The sequence below is a fragment of the Diadema antillarum genome, unplaced genomic scaffold, assembly GCF_040938485.1.
Source record: "Diadema antillarum isolate AM-2024a unplaced genomic scaffold, OU_Dant_1.0 scf00000069, whole genome shotgun sequence".
Classification (NCBI taxonomy): domain Eukaryota; kingdom Metazoa; phylum Echinodermata; class Echinoidea; order Diadematoida; family Diadematidae; genus Diadema; species Diadema antillarum.
The window spans coordinates 1,624,847-1,650,078 of record NW_027270958.1 but is presented as its reverse complement, the minus strand read 5'-3'; the positions used below and the strand labels follow the sequence as shown (position 1 = coordinate 1,650,078).

Here is a 25,232-nt window from a genome sequence, read left to right as displayed (position 1 = left end):
AAATGAATTTTATTTCTTGCTGTTCACACATTGGAGAGAAAACACACTTGGCTGCCAGTGAAGCATGTAAATCTTTTCCCTGAACATGCCTGAATATGAATGAAGCATGACTCCAGACATCCTCCAGGCTCAGTGTATTGCAAATTTTATCTTTGGATTTTGAGAAAATGAATTTAATGATTTTTTGTTTGCCTGCTATGCACACACACACACATTACACAGGGCAAATTGTCTCAGAGTTTTCCTATAAACTCAGGATAGACTGATTTTCACATTGTGATGTTGTACATTGTTGAATACTGTAAAACCAGAAACTTTTGGGGGTATGAAACTTTTGGGAATCGGAGCCGACAGTCTTTTTCACGGCATGAAACTTCCCGAAGTGCCACCAGTTGGCATTCAATGCATTGTGAAGACAAACACTTTCGCAAAACATCCTTGCAAAATTCATGAAACTTTCATGCACAAAAAAAATTTTGGTTCTTCAGTAATTTGTGTGTGTGTGTGTGTGGCTACACGCTGTAAAGCTAGCGGTATATGTTTTCACATCACATTTCAAAAATTAATTTAAAAAGACTTTTTTTTTCGGGGGGGTACATGGCGAAATTTGACATTTGTGTAAATAACATGAGCAGTGTGAGGGACGGAGGAATGAAGGGCTCGTTAACTTATTCTAGGGTTCAGCATACTGACTTCCTCCTATTTCCTGTTAAAAGAGCAAGGTTCTAGACTAAAGAGGACGTGTGCAGAGTAGCACAATTGACACGAACAGGTGTCTTTATTTTTTTTCTTTCTTCTGTTTTTCGTGTTGAGTGGCAAGAGAGTGCTATAATGTATCCTATGCCATCTGACTTTTGAATGCCTGTGTAATCACAATTACATGGACTGTGGCTGGGATTCACAGTGGGTATTTGACTCCATTGTGAATCAGCATTGTATTCTGGAAGACTGTGTCCTTTTTCAGCAAGGATTTCTGTGGGTGACGAGTACTTTGATTCGTTTTGGTGCTTCACCGGTGCTCTTGTGGAGGGGCTGTGAAGGCGCCCATTTGGTCAGTATTCCTCTGTTTAGATGGCAACATCGGTGTCAATTTTAATAGCCCTTTGAATTCCCTAGATCACACAAGTTACCGATATGCCGTGTCTATTCTATAAAAGCCTTTACACTGTAAATATTAAAAATGGATGGTCTCATCACACTCTCCGAGGAGATTCAGCTGCATGCACTGGTACAATCTTGTAGGCGAGGAGCATGCAGTTCAGACTCTTCTGCAACTGTACTGTAACACGTCATATTCTCTATTGTTATCTCAACAGAGTATCATCCGGTGGACTCTGGTTGTGGGATTCCTCCTCTTCTCTCTTTTTCTCACGCTTCACGAAAGTCTCTATGCCGCTCGGTATATGAATCATGCTCCGGAAAAATTTCCACTTTCGTGATTTCACTTTTTTGACTGGATGGCCCCCACAAACATTCAATTCAATCTTTTGGGACAGCACAGCCCTACTCCTTCCTGTTGCCGGAGTTTCAGCAGTATCATATCACAAGCAGATTATTAGGCGGTGCTGTGCATATCAAGTGCCTGTTTTGTTGATGCTTGTTTTAAACGTTTGAAAGAAACTGAGGAGCAGTTGTAATGCGTGTGCATCTTCTTTGCTCATAGAAACCAATAGGAAAACCTACATGGTGTATCATCTGGACAAAGAAGGATTTCTAAGGAGTTGTGCCATATTGATGGTGTTACTTGAGACTGAACAGTTAGTGCATTGCAGACTTTTATCGGATGATGTCAATCATTGTTGAACCAGTGACTGATAATCTTTGATTGCTGTACGTACTTGTGGCCTTCTTCACGGAACTTTAATAGCTGACTGGATGTGCTCTTCCTAATTTCATTGTCTGAAAAGGGGCATCAGTTACCATGGCGACAACCAAGAAAGTTCACTTAGCTGGACTGAACATGCTTTCCTGCATGTCAAGGGATATATCAAGTGAGTACCACGTGTGTCAGTAGTGTGCAATACCTAAATGTCATCATGTCATATGATCGTGAAATGACACAAACATCTTAGAAGGATCTTGGCAAATGAAATCAAGGCACACATTTTTCTTTGAAAGTTACTCTTTGTTATTAATATCCTGGACATGTTCTCGTAACATACCCATTGTGAGAGGAAGTAAATTAGGGGTCATCCCACAAGACCGACACCCATGAGTCATACAGCCCACGAGTTCGACACTATACAAATAAAGCCCATGAGACCGACATTAGGTGAAAACAGCCCACGAGTTTGACAGATACAACACAGGGTTTGATATGTGGGTCTCGTGGGCCTTGTTGGCTTAGTGTCGAACTCATGAGCTGTATGACTCATGGGCTGTATAACTCGTAGGCTACAAGTATATAGACTCATGGGTGTTGGTCTTGTGACATGCGCTCGTAAATTATACCAATAATACAGAATGTGATGAGAAAGCTTCCAGCTCTAGGTTATATATGTTTCCTGAACCTGTCATTGCAAAGTTATGAATGTCTTGATTAGCCTGAAATATACAATTAACTCCCTTGCACACTCAAAAGCCGAATGGATATTAGATGATTTTTTTTTCCCCAAAAAATTAAACTTTTTGTTTACAGTTACGTTCTGGAGTCATTTAGTGGCAGAACACACACACTCCAAAAATGACAACAAAACTCAGGATGTGGTAAGCTTGTGTGCATATTGTGTATTTAGAAACTGCAAAAAAAAAAAAAAAAAAAAAATGTGTAGTACTTCCTTTGCATGTTTTTTTTTTTCTTTAATGAAATAGGAAGGCAACACATTTTTTTCTTCACGTCTTCATCTAGGTGAATTATTTTCTTTCTTTTTTTCTGTCATCATATTTCGTAAGGTTATGTAGAGAAAGTACACATTAAAGGACAAGTTCACCTTCATAAACATAAGGATTGAGAGATTGTAACAATATTAGTAGAACACATCATTGAAAGTTTGAGGAAAATCGGACAATCCGTTCAAAAGTTATGAATTTTTGAAGTTTTTGTGCAGTAACCGCTGGATGAGAAGACTACTGCAGTGTATGAATAACTCAGATGTCACATGCGTACAACAATATAAGGAAAATATAAAGAGAATTTCACAAAATTTCATCTTTTGAAAAAAAGTACACATTCCCTTGACTCGTTACCGACATATGCTATGGGTAATATTATTCCCCCTGCCTCTAGAAAGAGACAAGTCAAGTGGTCTTTTATTATGCGAAAAAAGTGAAAATATGTTGAATTTTCTTTACATTTTCTTTATACTGTTGTACGCATATGACTCACAAGCTGCAGTAGTCTCCTCATCCAGCGGTTCCAACACAAAAATTTTAAAAATTCATAACTTTTGCATCGATTGTCCAATTTTCCTCAAACTTTCACTGATGTGTTCTACTTATATTGCTGCATTTTCTCAATCCTTATGTTTATGAAGGTGAACCTGTCCTTTAACACACATGGTTTTATTTGCAGTATCACTGTGCTGTGTGTATATTGAATGTACACTTAATAATGATGATGATGATAATAATAATAATGATTGATAATAATAGTAATATGATTGTTATTGATACTGATGGTGATTTAACTAATCCCACACTTTTTTTTTGGGGGGGGAGGGGGGGGGGGGAAGGGATAGTAGCTAATGAATTCCACATTGTGGCATTGTAGGAGACCCTAAAAAAACAAAAACAAACAAACAAGGAAGAAACAGCAAAATCAGCCCATCCACATTGGCTTAATATGCCTTTTTTTGTATGTATAAATTATGAGTAATACATGTATTAATGTAAATTTCTCAGAGGGCTACATGCTTTAAGGCCATGTCACACCGTTCCGGGCAAGCTACGCGGGCTTGTGGCGAGGAGGTAGTTTCCCGTCGTAGAAGATTTTCAGCGGGCGAACAAGAATGTTTGCAATTTTCATTCATGCCTTGTCATACCATACGGGGGAAGTTTGCGGCTTGACTTGCGGGGAAACAAATTTACTCCCCAGAGCTCTCCGCAGTTGGTCCGCACCTGACAGTATCTAGCGCGTAGTTGCCCGGAGGTGCTCACGCAAGTCCGATTTAACCCCAGCCAAGTTTTGAGCATGACCACAACTTTTTCCGGGTGAGTCGCAGAAATGCCCGTAGAGGTCCACGCAGAGCGCCAGTAGGAGGCCCTTAGCGGCAGCACTTCCCAGGCAACTCCCACGCAGGTACTTCGCAGTCCCGTATGCAGCCAAGATAATGAAATTCTGTGGGCTTTCAGCCATTCCATTAGAGGAATTCCTTCACTGAGTTGTCAGCCCCCACGCGACTGGTACAAAGGTCACACAGTATACTCGCGAGTATAATTTAAGAACGCGTCCAGCAAGTAAGACACAAATTGCGCTGACTCGCTCAAATCCTTTTCCGCCCTCAGGAATGTCCAGTATGCTAGAAAATCCCTACACGTAACAAGCCCGAGTAGCTTGCCCGGAAAGGTGTGACAGGGCCTAAACACGGTTGCGGGTAAAAAAATATGCGTGCGCACCTCCGGGCGACTACGGTTGAGATACATGCTAGGTACTGTCATGTGCGGATCATCTACGGGGACCTCCGAGTAGTCAAAATTGTTCTTTGCAAGTTGCACGCAAGGCTTGCCCGGAAAGGTGTGACACTGCCTTTAAGTTTGAACACTTGATGATAGTGTAGTGCTCTTTATCAGCAGAGTACACCATGTATTGCTTGGGAGTGGGCTTTTATATATCAAGTGTAACTTTGGGCGAGCTAAATATAGATATGAGCACATCTTACATTAAGGGACTTCCCCTTTTGTGAGGTCATTGCCAAGTAAAGCAGGTATTGTATCATTCCCATTGATCATACTTCAGCTATGCAAAGTACATACTTATTGTGGCATTAGTGGATGAAGTTGTTGATTTGGTTTTCAATGTTTATGTCATTGTGATGATAGGTGCTTAACCCCTTTTCAAAACGTTTTAACTGGTAGTTTATGACAAGAGCGAGAGCAAAACTAATGGGGGGGGGATGTGTGCTTGCACTGCCATGGGCATCTTGCCTGGAGGTGTCAGTTTCATCTTTTGTAAACGCCTCTCGAAACTACAGAGATTTGAGGAAGTGAGCATACATAGAACTTGCTTTAAGGCAGCAGAGCGCGTGTTCAGAAAGTCTGAGGTTTTGCATGTAACAGCAGTATTAGTATGTGATGCAGACTGTGAGTGTTCGGCGTGTAGACATGATGCTCACTGTCGTGTGGGGGTCAAATTTTGGAAATTCTGTAGTGAATATTCAAAATTACTGACGGGCAAGGAAGTGGACCACGTCTCCCTTCTTCGTGGCAATGACAGCGCATCGAAGACGCAGGATACCGGTCGAAGACGATGACCGCTTCTTGGGTATGAAGTTAGGCTTGCCTTTTACTTTACTCACAGCCAGGCATTGCGTAATGAGTGCGTGTTTTCAAAACTACCAGAGCACCGATTGCTCAATCAGGTTTTGATACATGCGAGCTAAGGATGGGATATGGGCAAATATCTGTTCTTTTATGCGTATTTAGTAGTCCACAGGAATGCAAGACGTCGGTGATTATGACAAAGCGTGATCTGTGCCGTGTGCAGTCTTTCTTTATGGCCCCACAGAATCATTTCTGTATATATCGCTTTGTTGATTTAGTAACTTCCATAAAGCTGCCGAGCAGAGGGTACATGGCGTGACATGATGTCATACGTTGTTACATATGATATTTCATGATTGGTGGATAGTAGTTACCACATATTGTGCCGACTGTTAGATGGCCTGCTGGAGTCTCCTCATTGGTTAAATGTGCCCACTCGCAAAAACGGACCAGTGTCTCATCGTACACAGGACTGTCAGGGTCACAAAGCTACGAGACGCGCTCGTCGTTCTTTTTTTTAATTACTGTATTTATTTTGAACCCACACTGTAGAACAGATAGTCGCTGGCCAGCTTGAGTTTAACGAAGTTCTCGAACAAGCACATGGTGCGATACCTTACGTGTGTCAGATGAAGATGACCAAGGGTATGAGGAGACGCCATAAAGGTGGTATGTGCTTGCTACGTACCTTTGGGTTTACGCTAGGTACAGGTAAATTCTGAGACTAAATCTGTATTTGTGAAGTTAGAAACTGTGTTGAGATTAAGAAAAAAAAAAAGGAGTACGGTGTACTTAGTAATGTGCATGTCGCAAAGCCATGTGAAATACGGAATGAGGCAGACTTATCGCATGCATACGCGTACATTCATCATATCGACATGCTCATCGTCATTGCTGAAATGTATTGATACTTGATGCATTGTGGCATATCACCTGGAAATATGTTGTAGTATTGTACCAGTGTCTGTATCATATGAGATTCAATATTCTTTTTTTTTTTGTATGCTAGTTCCAAGATTGCTAGGTGTGCCGTAAAATGCTTGTAATCTTTAGAAAAAAGACGAAGAAGAAGAAAATTGTCATTGATGAATATAATACCATTCATGAGTAGTTTATTGCTGTCTGATCTCTTACTAATAATATCAACCTCATTTTCTCAGTTCATCAGACACATATGACCCTGCTCCACAAATTTTCTTCAAACTGATCAAATCAAATATCTATGCTAGAAAGAGATCCAGAGATCTATCGAGAAAGAATAGCATGTGAACTATAACAATATGAATAATGTATAGCTTGCATATAAGACACTCAAACATCCATCAAAAGTACAGTTTCTTTAATATAGAAGCTTTTCCTAGGAGGGGAGAGAGAAAGAATAGGTCTTTAAAAAACTTATTGTATCTACAGTATTCGAACATACACTTGTATGGCCATTGTGCAGCATGCTGGGGGAGGATTGGAGTCAACCTCCATTATAAACTCCCAAAGGGCTTATGTCTATTAATAAAAGAAACTAAACAGGTATATAATACGTTGTATCTGCAGATTTTATACAGTAGCAGTGAAGCAGATTCTCACCTGTCTTGTAGAAGGCCCTCATTCATGTTGCTTTTGGATGAAATCAAGCATTACAAGTTTTGGTGTGACAGTCATGCCAGATACAGAATGCCAGGGACCCATTTCATAAAAAGTTGATATGATAACAACTCTTGCTGGAATGTCAATTGTCATGGCAACAACAAGAATCCAGCTTCCTGATTGGTTGTTGGTATTGGAAGTTGCCATTCCAGCAATAGTTGCTATCCTAACATCTTTTATGAAATGGGGCCCAGGACTTTCTGCAGCTCACTTGCTGTTTGAAACTAGTTCACCTACAATTGTACAATTATGTATGTCACGATATGTTCTGTGTAAGTCACCCAATTTCCTCATCCGTTACCCACATCAGCATTGACTGTATGGAACTGAAATTTGATGTAGTTTGTACAGGGCTAATTCTTAAAAGTTTTGTTTCTACAGACTAAATCTGTTAAACTGGTCCACTATTGCATCATGCCAAAGCTGGCTATCACATGCTTGTAGATCCTTCGCCAGTGCTCTCTGTAGGCATGTCTTTTGTTTATAGAAACATGAAAATGTCCTTATTATCCGCCTTGTACAAATGGCACATATTGTTTGAACAGCTAACATTTCACATGGACTGCTCCCTGCAATACACATTCTAACCCGTTGAGGACGAGTCCCGAGTATACTCGGGCAGGGGTCTGTGGGAAATGCGTGTTGTAGCAAAATTAGCCCGTCTTCAACGGGTTATTAGATGACACATCATGGACTTTCATAATTATAGACCTGATTCTGTCTAACTTTGATTGTTGGGTCTATCTTTCTGTAACTTCACTGCTCCATACTTAAAGTGTGTGAATACCTTTTATAACTCTTTCCAACATGATGACCACTCCTTCAAATATTTGGTCTTTACCCTGCACCCTCTACATGCAATGTGTGTGTGTTTGTTTCTTTTTCTTTGCCTTTCTGGTAGTGTTTGTGTACCCTTTGTCATTTTGTTCTCAACATCTGCCTTGGTATCATTTCTGTGTTTGACTCAATGTGGAAGCATCATAGTATTACAGTTATAGTACAGTTGTATATTACTGAGATAGCAAAATGTCACTTAACTTGAAGCTGTCTGAAATATTTGCAGATCATTTACTACAATTGGAAATTCTTTAAAGAGGAATTCTAGACCAGTTAAAAGTTATTTTGAAAAGAAATAGAGTAACATTTGACAGTCACAACAGTGAAAATTTGATCAAAGTCGGATTAGAAGTCCACATGTCATCTCAATTGTTACATGGGGAAATTGTTTCTTTGTTTTAAGACTTTGCCTTTAAAGCTACAGTTTACCATTGAGAGCAGTGATTTTTAAAAAAAATTGAGATATTACATTTCAATGCATATGTGTAGATCACTTGTATCACAAAACATCCTAACATGTAAAATTTTGCAATAAAGCCTAAACTATAAGGAGATACAATATGTATCATTATTTTTCTCAATAAACCATATTAAACTGTAGATTGTTTAGTCTAGAAACATTTTTATTATAACTTTTGTTCACATTTTGTATATTTAACGATACTTCACATTAATTATGCTGATTCAATTTTTTACATTGGTTGTTTCTATCCCTAACTCACATTTTAGAACTATTTGAAGTAGTAAAGCTGGGTTTTTGTTTCATCTGCAAATGGTAAATTATAATGCCTTTAAATGTGCCTGAAAATCATGATACTCTGATGTGATGTGATGTGACTGTTCTTGTACTGTAGAGTACATTTTACCTCTCAGAAAAAAATACAAGTGCTTACATTTGTATGACTGAGACTAGACATGACATACACATGTAGACATAGACAATAGATCTAACAAAGGCCAACAATGGCTATGCACATACAGTACAGATGTACATTTGTAACTAGTAGTTGACAGAGTTTGTAGAATTAAATGCTTTTTAGCATGATTTGACCCGTCAAGCTCCTCGCATTGTATTTGCACTGCTGTTGTCAGCGCAGTTCTCATGATTTGTGCAGGATGTAATAGACACCACAAATTCTGGGACAGTCCAGATTTCGCTATTTATGAGTCACTCCTTCCCCCCCCCCCACCCCACCTTACAGCTGGCAGTGTTTACATGTTTCTGATCAGATTACTTCACAAGCTTTTTATCCTAATCACCAGCTGAAGCATTTATATGAAGTGCACTTTGACCAGGAATCAAGGTGGGAATCAAGGTGGGTTTTCATTTCGTACTCCCAAGGTGGTATTGGGGCATTGTTACCTAGCAGCATGTGACAGGATATTGAGATATTATTACTACAAGTACTTCCATCGAGCTCTCTCACTCCCCTGTTAGCCAGTTCTATACGGGGAACCTGGTGATATACGTATTAACCCTATGGGGATTTCAGAAAACAGTATGGAACGGGTTAATACCGGTAGTCAAACCCATTTTAGTCTCCTATTGTTGAGTTGCCTTCTTGTCATATCCACCACCGCCCACCCCCCCCCCCCCACCACCACCACCACCACACCACCTGTTGACTTTTCTAATGAATTCTTTCTGTGAGGAGATACACTATCAACACAAGATATCCTACTGTTATGGGGCTTGAGCCCCCGCGCTCACATGATCACATTTTGGAATGTTATTGTTTTCATAAAGGTCACGGAGCCTTGTCCTTACAGAGTGATGCGTGAGTCAGAGTATGATCACTCATTGGAATGGGAATGAATACGTCTGTGCCAGATGCATGCTGTAGATTCAACACTATACTCGCTGTTGGGGGAAAGGCACTCACCATGCATTCTCAGTGTTACAGGATATCTGTGTGCAAATTACAGGCATTTTGAGTCCAGTTCTAAGTCATTGTGCAGCTGATTATATGGCGGTTGATGCTTATTCTGCCCTGCTTTATGGCAATGGAGGTATGAGAGTCTGTTGAATTGTGCTGGTGAATTATGTGGTACGTTATGTTTACATGGAAGTATTTTACAATGTACATGTAGCATACGTTGCTTAGATCTGCAGTCTGTAGATCATTCCTGGCAAATAATGATTATTGCAGCAAACATTTAACAAGTGTGTGGGTTTCACATGTTATTTATATTGTTTGATAATTGGTTGTTATTTCTTTTCCATTTTTATTCCATTTCTTTCAAATTTATGGGCTTTACAGTGTCAACTCTGGATTTTCCCCCATTATTATTAGTTCATATCTGTATTAAACTAATAGAGAATATCACAGTATATTTTGAAGCAGAATCTGAGTAAAATGTAGTCAACATGTGAGATCTATGACTACACAATTATATCTACACTGTATAATGGTATTAAGTTAAGCCACGACACATATATGCTTGTCTCTATTATTCATATTACCGGTATGTTCTAAACCCATCATTGGGCACTGACTCAGTGCACGAAAAGATTTTCTATAATCCATGAAGGAACTCAAACTCACACACCAATAGTTGGCACATACATGTACAATAACAAGGAAATTGTGCATAAAGGTACCGGTACACTGTAAAACATAAATTCCATATGACTGTCACAGACACTATTGATTTTTGCTTTGAAACGGAGATGAATGCATTTTAAGAAGTGTGTGAAATAATTCTCTGAAAACATAATGGGTAATGACAAAAATGTGAAATAAACACTGTATAAACACAAAAAGGTATACTGAAAGTAATGCAATATCAGAGCGTACCTGATCATGGTTGCTACACACTGCACATGATGCTTCATCTTCAATTACATCAATAACAATACTTGATGTATTTTATGAATAGCAATATATAGCCATAACAATATCCATTGCACCCAAGATCATATGTGGCTTGTTAGCTGCATGCTATTCGATACTACTGCTAAGGCACGATTCAATCATCACATACTAGTACTTGTAGCGTTCCGCATGCCTACTAGAAAACAGGGAAGGCGCTTCAGGCATACCGGTGTATACCCGACTTATTTTTTCACATGTTTGAGTTCAAAATACTCCAAAACATCTCTCTCATTATCTCAGCAGATTGTGTCAGCCAGAAAAGTTTCTTGCTAGAGCTTTTCAGTACAATGTATATTGCGAGGAAATTCCAAATGATGGGACATGAATTTTGAGCTTTTTTATTACAAAGCTTTAAAGGTTTCCTTATAGACTCGCTTACAGGCCATAACTCCATGATTTGTTTGTTTCCTCTTTCTCTGTGTTAATTTTTTACCAGTGCCATGTTCTGGGATCATTCAAATGGTTCCTTTTAGCCACCAGAGATTCACTAATACTTTTAAAAGCCAACAAACCAGTGATTTTTTTTTTTTAAATATGATATGATGTGCATTGTAAGATATGGAGGGAGTGACAGCTTGTCCCTGTTAATCATACAGAATGCACTTCAACCTACATTGCTCTAATGCCAATTTTATGTTCAGACAGTAATGCAGTTATACAGAGAGACAAAACATAAACCAAAATATTGTGGTTGTTGTTGGCAAAAGTCAGTTTGCAACAATTATTATTGTATCTGTATGATGCTATACATTTTGTACCTGAAATGAAATTTAGCTTTAGCTTCAGTTCCATATCTTTGATGAATAGTAAAGGGTAGTTTGAACAGTCATTGCACAGTGATGAATGAAGAAGCCTGCCTTTGAATCTGTGTTCTTTCTCTTGAGTCTGAGATATATTCATTTGATGCAAATTACAAAATGACTTCTTTGTAAGTATGAGATTCAATGCAATATTTGATGTACAAATTGTCTGTAATACCTTCAGGCCTCAAACTTTAAACAAAAAGAGATTTTACTGTATGTAAAGTGATTCATTTTTAAATATGAAGGTGTGACTCAGATTTATGATTACTGTGATGTGTACATGTACACACATTTCTTGTTCTCCTTCTCAAGTGTAGCAACTGTTTCCAAATTATCACTTTTATTCTTAATTCCTACCAAAACTACTTGCAACACCTGTTTCACTTGAATATCAAGGTATACTAATGAAAGCACACTAAAAGTGTACATAAAAACAAAACAAAAGCATTAAACTAGAGGAAACATATTGCTCTTAAAAGAATTGAAAAGGAATATGAAATGACAAAAGAGTTGTAATGAGAAGATGTGTGACCACATATTATCCATTCTTTTTCAACATGTTCTCTGTTTTCTGTCTCTCTCTGCAGCCTGTGCCACCTACGAAAGTGGCATCGTAGCGTTTGAAGACTTCCCAACAGACCTGGGCCCAATCTGGATCCTGGGACGACAGTATGACCTAAGCCACCAGCAGCGGGAGGCGCGGGACGATGTCACATCACGCCTCTGGTTTACTTACCGAAAGGGCTTCTCTCCCATTGGTAAGAAAATTCCTGTGTACAGAGAGGCATGTCAAATTTAAAGGGATGATACAGTTTCAGTTGAGATGGAGCTTCAGGTTTCCAACGTTTCTTGAAGATGAATTTTGAGATAATGAAAAATGTACGAAATATGAAAGAGCGTAAAATTCTAAGAGAAATTCAAAGTGTATTTAAAGGGACGCAGTCCTCACGAAATTTAAAAAAATATGTTGTTGTTGGTACCTCCAATGAACTACTTTCATCAAAAACAAACTTTCAAATCACCAAATAAGCTCGTACATTTCGGTTAAAAAAGTGTGACTCTGCAAATGAGCAAGTCTTGGCGGAGAGTCATACGTCATCGATGCACAACTCTTTCCAGCGGTGTTCTGCTCGTCATCCCTAGTTATTTATAAATACATGTTTACTATTCATTTTTATATAAATTGTATATATAAATAAGCTTGAAATATTTTGTTTGAAATAATAAAACCACATATTGTCACATTTTATGAAAAAATCAGATATGATCATTTTGAACACTTAAATTGGTTTTCTGAGGCACGGCTGTCAACTTGAGAGTAGGGCATCAGTGACGTTGCACCTTATGGCAGGCTCTTACACGATCGCTTGCAGGAATTATTTTTTTTAAATCGCGTACGGAGACAATTTTTGATGTCCACGCGTATAAATTGGTGAAATGTTATATTTTTTACTCTTCTTAATTATCAATACAGTGAAAATCTCGGGACTGCTTCCCTTTAATGAAAATGGATTTTGAAATAGCTGAGATATCCAAAACAAAGCGATCCTGAGGTGGGACACACAGAATTTGGATAATAATTTATAACATACTACTTGGCAGTGAACCAGTGGAAATTTTAGGAAGATTTAAAGTTCAGAGCCCCATGTTGATTATTAAAAAGCCAGTTTTTTGTGGAAACTTGTTCAGATGTTGTGAGAGAATTGCTTGTGGGCAGAAGTGTTCCTCTCCAAGAAGACTTTGGTGTTTCTGTAGCGCTTTGTCCAAATTATCATGAGCACATTGGCTTTGACATAAAGGTGAATCCTGTTTATTTATCGTGTCAGTCCTTGTCCTTGACATGCTGTGATCTTTGTTGACATTTTGTTGGGGACAAATGTTTGTCAGAACTACAGATTGTACATGTTATGTCATCAAGCCTCACAAGGCTTGATTGCAAATAATGCAAACATTACTGTAAGTAAGTCCTTCATAGACCTGTTGGATGTCACAGATAAAATGTTTTAGTCTGCCAGCTTTTACAGTTGATTAACATGGCATGTGCATGCATTGACGACACATGTGCACACACACATTATGTGCACACACACACATTGATGACACTGCCAATATGTTAATTCATTTGTTTATTCTTCATGTTGTCAACTCTCCAGGTGGAACCGGACCAACCACAGATCAAGGCTGGGGCTGCATGTTGAGATGCGGTCAGATGATGCTGGCTCAGGCTCTCATATGCAAGCACCTAGGAAGAGGTTTGTGATTGTGTTGAAATATAGATCTTATAGTGAGCATACTGGTTTACCGATGCATATACTGTATACGCCGAATATTTTGCGAGGTTTTTATTTTCGTGAATTTCGCGAGTCAGCTGCTATTCGCGAAATTAAGAATACGCGAAGATATTGACTCTAATACCGATATGAATGTGATGTACGTGTATACACTTCTCCATTCAGTACAAGACTCGACGATCGCGAAATTAACCACTCGCGAAATTGTCGGGAAGTCCCGATTCGCAAAAATTGAGACTCGCGAAATATATGGCGTATACAGTATATGACAAATAATCCTTTGCGGATGCTTCTGGACATACAGTAATTATAGTCGGTAGCTATTTACTTTGAATGCTTGTTTAGGTCTGTATGTGTTGAAGACTTCGTTCTGTGTAGTTGCCAAATAAAGGCAATCCTCATGTAACTCTTCAGAATGTCAGAATGTATGGGTTGTTGTTTGTTTGTGTTTTAAATACTTGCAATAGCTAACCTCTGTTAAGAAATTATACATACTGTATATTATACTCTGATAAGTTTTTAAGAGAAACACATTTGTTGCAGTGCTGATGGCAAAAGAGCTAGGTAAAGGGTTGGTGAGAATTTTACAGGCTCACCTATTATGAAGTGGCCTTTTAAGCCAAGTTACGAGGAAGTAGGAAGTTCCGAGTGGAATAGCTCTCCATGTATGTTTATCAAGGAATTATGAACTCCAGATGTTTGTTTGTTCAGGGTTTTTATGGTCAGGGGTGTCTCTTTTGAATGTTTAGATTAGATTTTTTTTTCTTTTAAAATACGGATAGTCAATCTGTTGCCTATGGAAACCTGGCAAGGATGGTACAAAGTCTGCCGATCATGTAGAGATCTCATAGGGTGAAGGTTACTTCCCATATCGCCTGGCAGTGACGTTTGCTCCACTGTTTACATATATACCCTGTACTGGTTTTCCCACGTTCTACACTTCTGAAGATTACTGTATACACTATAATTTTCGCGTACATAAATTTTCGCGAATTGCCGCTGTCACACATTTTCGCGAGTGGTTAAATTCGCGATTGGGGGACCAGAGAAAATATGAAGTGGCAAAGAAAGTGTGAATTTTCAACTTACTAGCAAATAAGAATGATACTAGTTATACACTGCATGAAAAAGACTTGCCAAACTCTGCGAACTAGTAAGTTAGAATTCAACATTTTTGAAGTGGTTAAGTCCATCGCGCTAGATTTCTGACGAGTGGTCCCCTTGCGATAATGGATTGGCTCTCTACAGTATTCGTAAGTAGACGTGGACGTGCGTAAACAAGCTTAGCCAGTATGGTCTGTTCGGTAAGCCGTGACATAGTATACTAGTACTGAAATGTTCGTATCATCAAGGCGAGGGATTCATTTTGGAAGGTAATATTTTTGTGTGTTGTTAATTTCGCGAATAGCTCCCGACTCGCGAAATTCGCGAAAATAAACCCCCCGCGAAATATATAGCGTATACAGTATTGTACATACAAATTACTGTATATCTCTGGTGAGATGACAAAACCTTGCATCGCAAAAATTTTCAAATTTCCAGGAGAGCGAACAAAACATTGTAGCCAAAACACTATTACAGGCGGGATCACCTTTTCTTTTTTTGTGCCTTGGTGGTTTCATTTTGGGGGGGGCAAGACAGCTAGGATTTGGACAGGACATTTATTAACTGATTATCTGACAATTAATCCAAAAAAGGTGATTTTAACCCAAATTTGAGAAACATGTGTTTATCACCCGGCAACTATATATGTATTTCTGTAGATGTTTGTTGATATTTGTGTCTTCTGTTTCTTTTATTGTTTTCATTGTTTTGTTTGTTTGTTTATTTGTTTGTTTATTTGTTTGTTTGTTTGTTTGTTTACTTGTTTACTTGTTTACTTGTTTGCTGTCATGAATCAATTGTACAGAATGGAGATGGAAACACACCGAGGATCAGGGAGACCCTTACAAGAAGATCCTGAGTTTATTTCTAGACAGGAGAGACAGCTGCTATTCAATACACCAAATAGGTGAGGAAGGGGGAAAAATGCATGCTGTTGAGGCAACACAAACTGTCACTGTATATAAATGCCATATGCAATGTATCTAGGGAGTCTTAATTCTTTGCAAATCTGGACTTCCCAACAATTTCGCAAGTGATTAGATTTGTGATTGTGGAGCGCAGTAATGAATGGAGAAAAGTATGCTTTTATGGCGCTCTCTTGTCAAGATCAGCGTTGATAGCTTCGCATTTTGTTAAATTGGCGAATAGCACCCAACTCAGAAAAGTTGTGAAAGTAAAAACCTCACAAAATCTAAAGCATACAGTTCTTTGTTTCTGCTGCCATCAATTTTCAGTGAATTGGTAGGAATTTCTCATATATTATATCTATATATTTGTCACAACTAGACAAATAGGAAATTAATCATAGATTGGACGAGAAAACAGTGATAGCCCAAGACAGTTTTAATACATCTCCAGAAATTATGTCCTTCATCTCCGTTTTGTATTATTCCAGCAAATGCAGTAGGGAGACAATAGATTTGCTCTTGATATTGAATTCAGTAGACAATTTCCAAGAGCATATTATAAAGCTCATCTATAACACAAGCAGTAATATCTTTAATTCATATGCATGCAACAGCTAGTAATAATTGATAAACTCTCGACACATTTCCCACTATTGGGAACGTCTAATATGTCCATAATAGTATGCATAAGAACTGCCAGCAATTAGTGTAAAGTGTAGAGTATGCTTGTATGTAGATGTCTGATGAATACTGTTGGTCATTATGTTTTATGTAACACCTATTAGATCTTTGTCATTTGATTGGTTGTTTGATATTGATCATTTGTCCCCTTTTACTAATACAATTGTACATCATCATTTGTGCAATTGTGGCTCCATTTACCATGCCATCCTGGATCCATGCGATTTGCTCCAGTGGAACGTCTAATATGTCCATAATAGTATGCATAAGAACTGCCAGCAATTAGTGTAAAGTGTAGAGTATGCTTGTATGTAGATGTCTGATGAATACTGTTGGTCATTATGTTTTATGTAACACCTATTAGATCTTTGTCATTTGATTGGTTGTTTGATATTGATCATTTGTCCCCTTTTACTAATACAATTGTACATCATCATTCGTGCAGTCGTGGCTCCATTTACCATGCAATCTTGGATCCATGCGATTTGCTCCAGTGGATGCATGCATAGAGCCCGGCACACTACATACGTAAAACACTTGCGTTTGCATTGTGCATGCAATCAAGCATATTAACAGACGGCATGTTAGTGTATAGAACTCAGTGAGCACTCTCTCAATCTCAGATCTCGCACATTCTCTCTTGTTTCTAAATTCATAAAACATCAAGTGACAAGGATCTATTTTTAGGTGTTATATAAAACAAATAATAAATGTTTTTCATTTGTGCAATGGACAGAATACAGCGGACTTCCGGGACTGACAGTCTTCTTTCGTTATATCGAAATTTCATGATAACCAAACAAATAAACAATAAAGAACAAAGAGTGGATAATTTTGCGGCCTGAATTTTTACTTCGTTGTAACCAGAATTTCATAATAACAGTGTTCGTTATAATGGGAGTGTAGTGTATTTCATTTGGTGAAAGATGAAATTATTGATCCATTCAACTCGGCTGTGCCTCATAGAATATATCACTTCATCTTTCAACCCATGAAATATTCTATCCATTGCACTCATAAAAATTCATCATTTGTGAACCACATTACTCCTGTGCACACAGCTCAAATGGGAGTAGCCGAGGGGAAAAAGGTTGGAGACTGGTTTGGACCAAACACGGTAGCCCAGGTCATCCGTAAGCTGTCGGCCTTCGACACGTGGAGCGACTTGGCAGTCCATGTGGCGCTGGATAACACAGTGGTACTGGAAGATATTAGTGAGTATGTTTTTAGGACTGGATCCACAGTATCAGAGAGTCATACAAATGATACTTCGGTCTGAGTGCGTCAGTAGGAATTATTTGCATAAGGTAACTACAAGTGTGTATGGAATTGTTTACACCCACAAAGTGCAACCGAGTGAGATTAGACTAGATTCCTTATTTTAATACCGCATGCACACTATTCCTTCTGATGTACAAAAAGGCATGTACGTCATTTGTTGTGTAGAATGGTGGACAAATTTTTACCAGAAATCTGAGATAAACAGGTTGATTCTTCTGAAGGGTTAAGATCTATTTTAAGCCCCGAGGTTAGAACATTCTGTATGTCTGCAACAGCAAGTTTGCGTCTGTCATATTATCAAAGCCAGAATATGCACCTTGCAGCCTTTGCACCTCATACTTGCAGTGCAAACCCAGCTCTACCTCCAATATATGCTTTATCCATAAATGATAGATTTCTATATGCACCATGAATTATTAGTCACTTATTTTTTTTTGGTCAAAAAGCATTGGTTTGAATAATTCAGTCTATTGTTTGCACAAAAAAAAAAAAAAAAAAATCTCATTGTTCTATCATTTGGTGTTATTTGCCATTTGTTTTTATGTTTTCCAAATGGAGAACATTCCCAAAATTTTCTGCCCATAGGGAAATTATAACAAATGGTCCACAACCACATGATCAGTCATATCCAATTGCTGCCTGGTATTGGACCAACTCATATATATCATTACATACATGTATGTGTCTTCATGTCATTTTGCCCTATTTCATGACAGGGAAATTGTGCGAAACGACAGCGGAGCTGAGAGTCAGCGCCCCACAGACGAGCAGTGCAAAGAGGAAAAAGTCGCCCGAGCCGGGAGCTAGCAGCGCCCACGTCCGCCACCGGACGCAGGGGGAGCTTGGCGACGTGATGTTGCCCAATGGACTCATGGAGGGGGCTTGCATGACACGTCCGGACCAGGCGTGGCGCCCCCTGCTCCTCATCATCCCCCTCCGGCTGGGGCTGAACGAGATCAACAGCGTGTACGTGTCGCGGCTGAAGCGCTGCTTTCGGCTTCCGCAGACCATCGGTGTCATAGGAGGAAAGCCAAACCACGCCCATTACTTCATTGGTGTAGTAGGCAAGTACAGTGTACATATGGATGGGTCTGTGTGTTTGTTTATTGTGATTCATTTGGCTTCTTGTTCGGCCTTTTCTGTTGAAATACATATCGATATACTTTTTTTTAGTGTGGTATATCTATATAGGAAATTATAAAATGTATTTCCCTCTGTCATTTTTATTTGCAAGCAAAAACTTACATATACTCCTAACTTTGTTTTTTTTTGGTCAAATATTAGTTTTTGTTTTTTTTGTGAGCAGTAAGGGCATAAGGGAATGTTGAAAGGAAATGATAGAACTCTTATTTTAAAAAAAAAAATAGAAATGAAAGCATAAGCATTTACTGATAGCTTTTGTTTTTGTGTATATGTATGATATACATACAAAACAGGTTTTTGAATATACCAGTTAATCAATGGCATTGTGAAGACATGCTCTATTTCAAATGTCCAACGTAGTCAGAAACAATTTATTCGTTGTCTCAAACTCCATGACCGTAATGCTGTCTTGTGCAGGAGATGAACTGGTCTACCTGGACCCACACACAACACAGCCTGTGGTTGGCATCGACAAGTGGGCCTACATCCAGGACGACAGCTTCCACTGTGAACACGCTAGTCGTATGCCAATCAAGAACCTAGACCCATCGATTGCACTGGTAGGCAATTTCACATATATTTATGTTTGCCACGACTTAGCATAAAGTAAATTACCTGTAAGGTGAAAAAAACAACAACAAAAACCCAGGATTAGCCCAAGACAGATATACATCTCCAGAAATTATTTCCGACACTTCAGTCTACATCATCGTGTGCATGGCAGATTGTCGTTAACACGCTTCCCTGCCCATTGCAGATTGTTAATGTGTTCCTTACAGGAACATGGTGGCCTGTGTATTATGTCTATGGGGATTTCAGAATTCAGTAGGGAACAGGTTAATAATGCGCTTCCCTGCGCATTGCAGAATGTTGTTAACCCTATGCGCGCTCCCACGCCCTAACGACAATCTGCCATACGCAGGGAAGCGCTGTAACAACAATCTGCCATGCGCACGACGATATTTTCAGCAAATGCATTACGGAGACAATAGATTTGCTCTTAACATTGAAATAAATGGGCAATTAGCAAGAGCATAAATATAGCCTTTAACACCAGCAATGATATATCTAATTCATATAATATATATGCATCAAGTAGTAAAAATTGATGAATTAGTGACACATTTCTTGCTCTTGGGAAGGTTGTATGTGTATAGTATGCATAAAAATTGACAGCAATTAGTGTTGAGTGTAGAATACGTAGCTGTCTGATGAACACTGGTTGGCGATTTGTGATTGGACAACAGTAAAGTGGAAACTTAAAATAGTCTCCCAGTCATATGTTTATGAAGATATTGAAGTGACTGGATGCATATCTCTGGCTCCAAACAATTGTTTTATATTTGTGATTAAATTATCGTATATGATGTGAAAATCCCTTCACAGTGGTTACCATGGGGTTTTAAATCTGCTTATGGTTCAATAGCCTTTGACAGACATATCTCTGAAGTATGTAAAAATTCATTTTATCATTTGTTTAATATTGCACATATTAGGAAGCATTTGACACGGGAAAGTAACTGAAAAAATCATCCATGCGTTTGTCACAAGCAGATTGGATTATTGACAAGCAGATTGGATTATTGTAACAGTTTATTTTATGGCTTACCTGATAATCAATTAGGTAAACTACAAAGGGTGCAAAATGCATGTGCTAGATTAGTTTGTAATTCTCCTCATTTTTCTCATTGTAGTCCATTACTACGTGCATTACATTGGTTGCCTGTAAAGCTGAGAATCATATTTAAAACTCTGCTAATTGTATATAGAGCTATTCATGGTACAGCACCAGTGTACATACAGGAACTTGTAGAGTTAAAAACATCATTTCAAACATTTTATCATCTTCGAAGTTCACGGGATCAAACATTATTGAAATATCCATAGGGGAAATCCAAAGTTACTCTTGGTGACAGGGCATTTTTGTACGCTGCACCAAAATTATGGAATAATCTCCCTTTGTTTGTAAGACAAGCAGTTACAATTAATGAGTTTAAGGCTAGGTTAAAAAGTCATCTCTTGAAGTAATGTATTTTCTGTTTGAATTTCTTGTATGCATGTCATTTTGTAATGCGCAGTAGAGTACCAGGTATATTATTATAGTAGCTGCGCAATATAAATGTCCTTTATTAGTATTATTAATACATAACCAAGGTTTGTATACTAAGAATAGTCTGATATCTCTTTTACATCAAAGCCTAGTTGTTAAAACTAGTGTTTTCATACTTTTGATTTTTTAACGCTTAATTTTTTTTTTTTTTTTTGGGGGGGGGTGGGGGGTTTGGGTTGGGTGGTGGGTTAGGAGCATTCAGGTCGCATATGGGTCATGTATTATGCCCCAAGTTATATTGCATTGTGTACCGTGCACCATACACTCTACATTAGTACTGCTGTATATACTATGTACCGTTTAGATTGTTTTATAATTTGTCTGTGTAAACCATACCCTGTCATGTGTTCAGGACATTTTTGTTTTTGCATCAGCCACAAAGTTCCTCCTTCACTGCCTTCCTCTTCGACCGGTTTGGTAATGATTCATTGCATATCAAATTTTGCATTTCTGTTGCAGAGCTTCTACTGTCACGATGAAAACGACTTCCTTAGTTGGTGCAGGAACATCAAACACGTATGTATAACAATGAAGAGATTTTGATTGGTTGACCGTAGTCATTTTAAAAGAAAAAATACAGTACACTCCCGTTCTAACGAATACGGTTATAACGAAATTCCGGTTGCAAGGAAGTAAAATTTCAGACCGCAACATTATCTGCTCTATGTATTTCTATTGTTTATTTGTTTGGTTATAACAAATTTTCGATATAACGAAAGAAAACTACCAGTCCCGAGGACTTCGTTATAATGGGAGTCCACTGTACACTGTTTTCACTCAATTAAAATTTCCGCCTGAGGATCAATGGTTTTGCTACATTATCAGTAAAGTATGCCTTTAAATTCAAGATGGGGATGTTGTGAAGTACATAGAGGAATGACTTTAAATGAAGGATGATATCGAACAAGAACCAGTATGAATTGTACTGTGTTCGATGTATCTTACAATTCTACAGGTAATATACGAAGGTGACCTGAGTCCGATGTTCGAGGTGGCAGAAACGAGACCCAAACACTGGCCTCCGTTTGAACCGCATCATGCATCTATTGAGCCTAGCTTTGGTAAGTGACTGCTTTGAAGTTTCACTACAGCTTGATTAAACATGTGTCTTCTGGCAGTAAAAAGCTATGACTATCCTATGATGCTTTTATTTTGTATTAAGTAGTATTTGAAGTTTTTTGGCTCTTTGAAACAAGATAAGAAAAGTTTTAACACTTTATAGTCCATTGAAAGCATGTCCAGATTAAATCGTTGATTGAGATTTTCACATTTCTGGCGTAAACTATTGATAATTGATACTTCCCTAGAGTTTAGTGTGTCATGTGTACATGCCAGAGTAAGATGGGATTTCACAAACATGCTAAGGTTGAAACTGAAAAATGACCAAAGGTGGATGCCATTATACCAGATAAAATGCTGAATTTTTTTTTCTTTGTGATTTTAAAAGATACATTTTGTATCACATACATGCTGTTTTCCGTCACAAAATTGTGAAAAATAAAATCAAACCAGAGCTGGGCATCACCTCCTCTGTTGGTTCACGCCTAAGCTTTTTGTGGTTCTGTTTGGCAAACGCGAGGTCTGATTATGCGTTTATTTTATGAGTGGATTGTTTGTACGAATCTCTCTCCAGAGTTCCACAGTTGTGACTACCCAGAGGACGAGAACTCGGAGGAAGACTTTGAGTTTCTATGATGATGACCCAAACATTTGACTGGGGCAGCTAGTCAGCATTATTTGGACTGATGTGATCTCCTCGTCTCTTCGGTCGTGTCCGTGACGCATGCTGTGTGGAGAAGTGGAAGCTCCTCGATTTGGAATTCACTGTGAGATGACAGACTTTTATCTTCTGTCGGACAAGCATCGATCGGTCGATAGATGAAATGGTGCTGCGACGATTTGTGTATGTGCATTAGATTGAGGATGCTAACGATGGAATCATTTTATCGTCATCTTTATGCAGAGAGATGTGACCGCTGGAAGTATGTTTTCGCGAAATCAAGGAAGACTGGCAAAGAGAATCAAAGGATAGCAAGTGATTACAACAAGGAGATTTTGCGTCATTTTGAAAGATAGTGAAAGTACACTTCTGAATGTGCCAGTGTTAATACTTCCATGCCTCTTGTCAGAGACTCCCAACATGGCCAGGTGCATGGAATCTGTGGATAACTGATTCCCTTCAATGCCACTTCTGTGAGAAAGCCAACACATGGTCTGAGGGTTTTGTCATATCAACAACGTTTGCATTATTGCTGGCTTCACACCACAATCATTTTCTGCGTGGAATGCTCAATTAAGCTGAAGAAGTCGGAATGTACATGTATTTCCCTTCTTGTTTGGAAATGACTGCCTTTAAATGTGCAAATATATATATTAATGAAGGTGGTGCAGTGTGAATGCAACTCAGAAAATGAATGAATTTTATGGGAAGAGCTGATATTTCATCCACTGTAAAATGAACAGAGCAAGTGCTGTATTTCTGTTATCATTTCTTCAACATTCTATTTGATGAAATGTGGGCAGCTACTGGTTACTAAATACACACATGCAAACTCGCTTTGTCAGTGTGTGTGTGTATGTGTGCTTGTGTGGATGTGGAATTGGATGTGTGTGTATACATGTAGGTATACATTGTATATGTGTGTTTTAAATAACACCTCAATAGATCTTTGTCATTTGATTGGTTATTCGATATTACTTACTTGTCCCATCTTACTACTACGTCGTCATTCATGCAATTGTATCTCTATTTACCATGCAATCTTTAATGGGTCCATGCGATTTGCTCCATTTGCTCCGGCGCACTATGTACGTAGAACACTTGCCTTTGCAGTGTGCATGCCATCGAGCATATTAACAGACAGCGCTTTAGCATGTAGCGCTCAGCGCTCTCTCCACTCTCTCGATCTTAGATCTCGCACATTCTTTCTTGTTTAGAAACTCATAAACCATCGAATGACAAGGATCTGTTTTTAGGTGTTATATAAAACAAATGATAAATGTTTTAAAATTTTCATTCGTGCAATGGACAAAATATTTCATTTGATGAAAAGATGAAATTATTGAATGAATCATTTCATCTTTCACCTAAATGAAATGTGCTATCCATTGCACTCATAATTATTAATTCATATATTTAATATAGAGGTGAAGATAGAGTGTAAGATCTCTCATCGTCAGATATTCTCTGAAATCCATCGAGGAGAATAAAAAGACAGCCACAGACTGCTACCTCACTCCTTCTTTGAGTCAATAAACTTGTCATGCTGATACCAATGATTTTTCACATTGCATTTTTCTCACAGGGATAATTGTAGATGTGGCAAACACGTTTTATGGGCTTTTTGTGCAACCAAACTGATAGTGCTTCATGTTTTATGGCCTCTTATGGCTTGTTATGGCAGTGCTTAGAATGTGTGCAGACTCTGTGGTTTTCCTTCTGCATGAAATAGAATTTCGAGATCAGCAGTGAACACGTTGAACAAGCCAGTATTTCTTATAAGTACCCCCCCCCCCCCCCCCCCCCATTGGAAAAAGAAATAAGTTCATCAAAAATAACTGATTCTAGCAGATACCACGTACGGCTCCTAAGTATGTGAATTCGGTTGAACCCAATGCCCCATAGGAATACTTTTCTTTGGTATATTTGTGACTGTGGCAGTCAACTTTCTATTTTACAGCTTCACCAATGGACTTTATGATGTAGTTGTGAAATCTGATCATAGTGATCAAACAGTATATGAATGAATCTATTATGGCTGATATTTGCATACATCCGTGACAAAATTTGAGACCCCATTACACATATTTATATATACATCTTTATATACTTCTCTCTTTTTTTATGTGCCATTTCAAAAAATTAATGCCTGATCTATCACATAATCTTCTCATGATATCAAGTATGTGGACTACATGTAATACTGTAAGAGCACTGTTTGGAAATAAGCATACTAGACTCATCTCAGTAGCATACTGGGAGCTTGGATCACTGGCCTCACCAAAGCTGTTGGCTAAAGAATGATGGTATGATGGCAGGAAAGGGTTTTATTGACTGTATCTCTTCAATATTACCACAGCCCAATATATAAGTACAACATTACAAGTGTTAATTTTTGTTTTTGGGGAATACCCCCAGA

At 38.4% G+C, this 25,232-nt stretch overlaps 1 protein-coding gene across 1 annotated transcript; it reads left to right on the top strand.

The window, feature by feature from the left end:
- The first annotated feature begins 1,825 nt into the window (after positions 1-1,825).
- On the top strand, positions 1,826-24,591 carry LOC139716741 (cysteine protease ATG4B-like). The gene is made up of 10 exons (XM_071628272.1): positions 1,826-1,991; positions 12,163-12,333; positions 13,729-13,827; positions 15,776-15,877; positions 17,621-17,773; positions 18,557-18,904; positions 19,401-19,543; positions 21,553-21,609; positions 22,049-22,154; positions 22,727-24,591. Exons 1-10 carry the CDS (start codon positions 1,922-1,924, stop codon positions 22,786-22,788), a joined length of 1,311 nt encoding a protein of 436 aa, XP_071484373.1. The 5' UTR covers positions 1,826-1,921; the 3' UTR covers positions 22,789-24,591.
- Positions 24,592-25,232: the final 641 nt, after the last annotated feature.

Coding starts and splice junctions, on each gene's coding strand:
- LOC139716741 (XM_071628272.1), top strand. CDS start 1,922: ATGGCGACAACCAAGAAAGTTCACTTAGCTGGACTGAACATGCTTTCC. Junction 13,828..15,775: donor ATGCAAGCACCTAGGAAGAG/GTTTGTGATTGT, acceptor TCAATTGTACAG/AATGGAGATGGAAACACACC. Junction 19,544..21,552: donor TAGACCCATCGATTGCACTG/GTAGGCAATTTC, acceptor TTTCTGTTGCAG/AGCTTCTACTGTCACGATGA.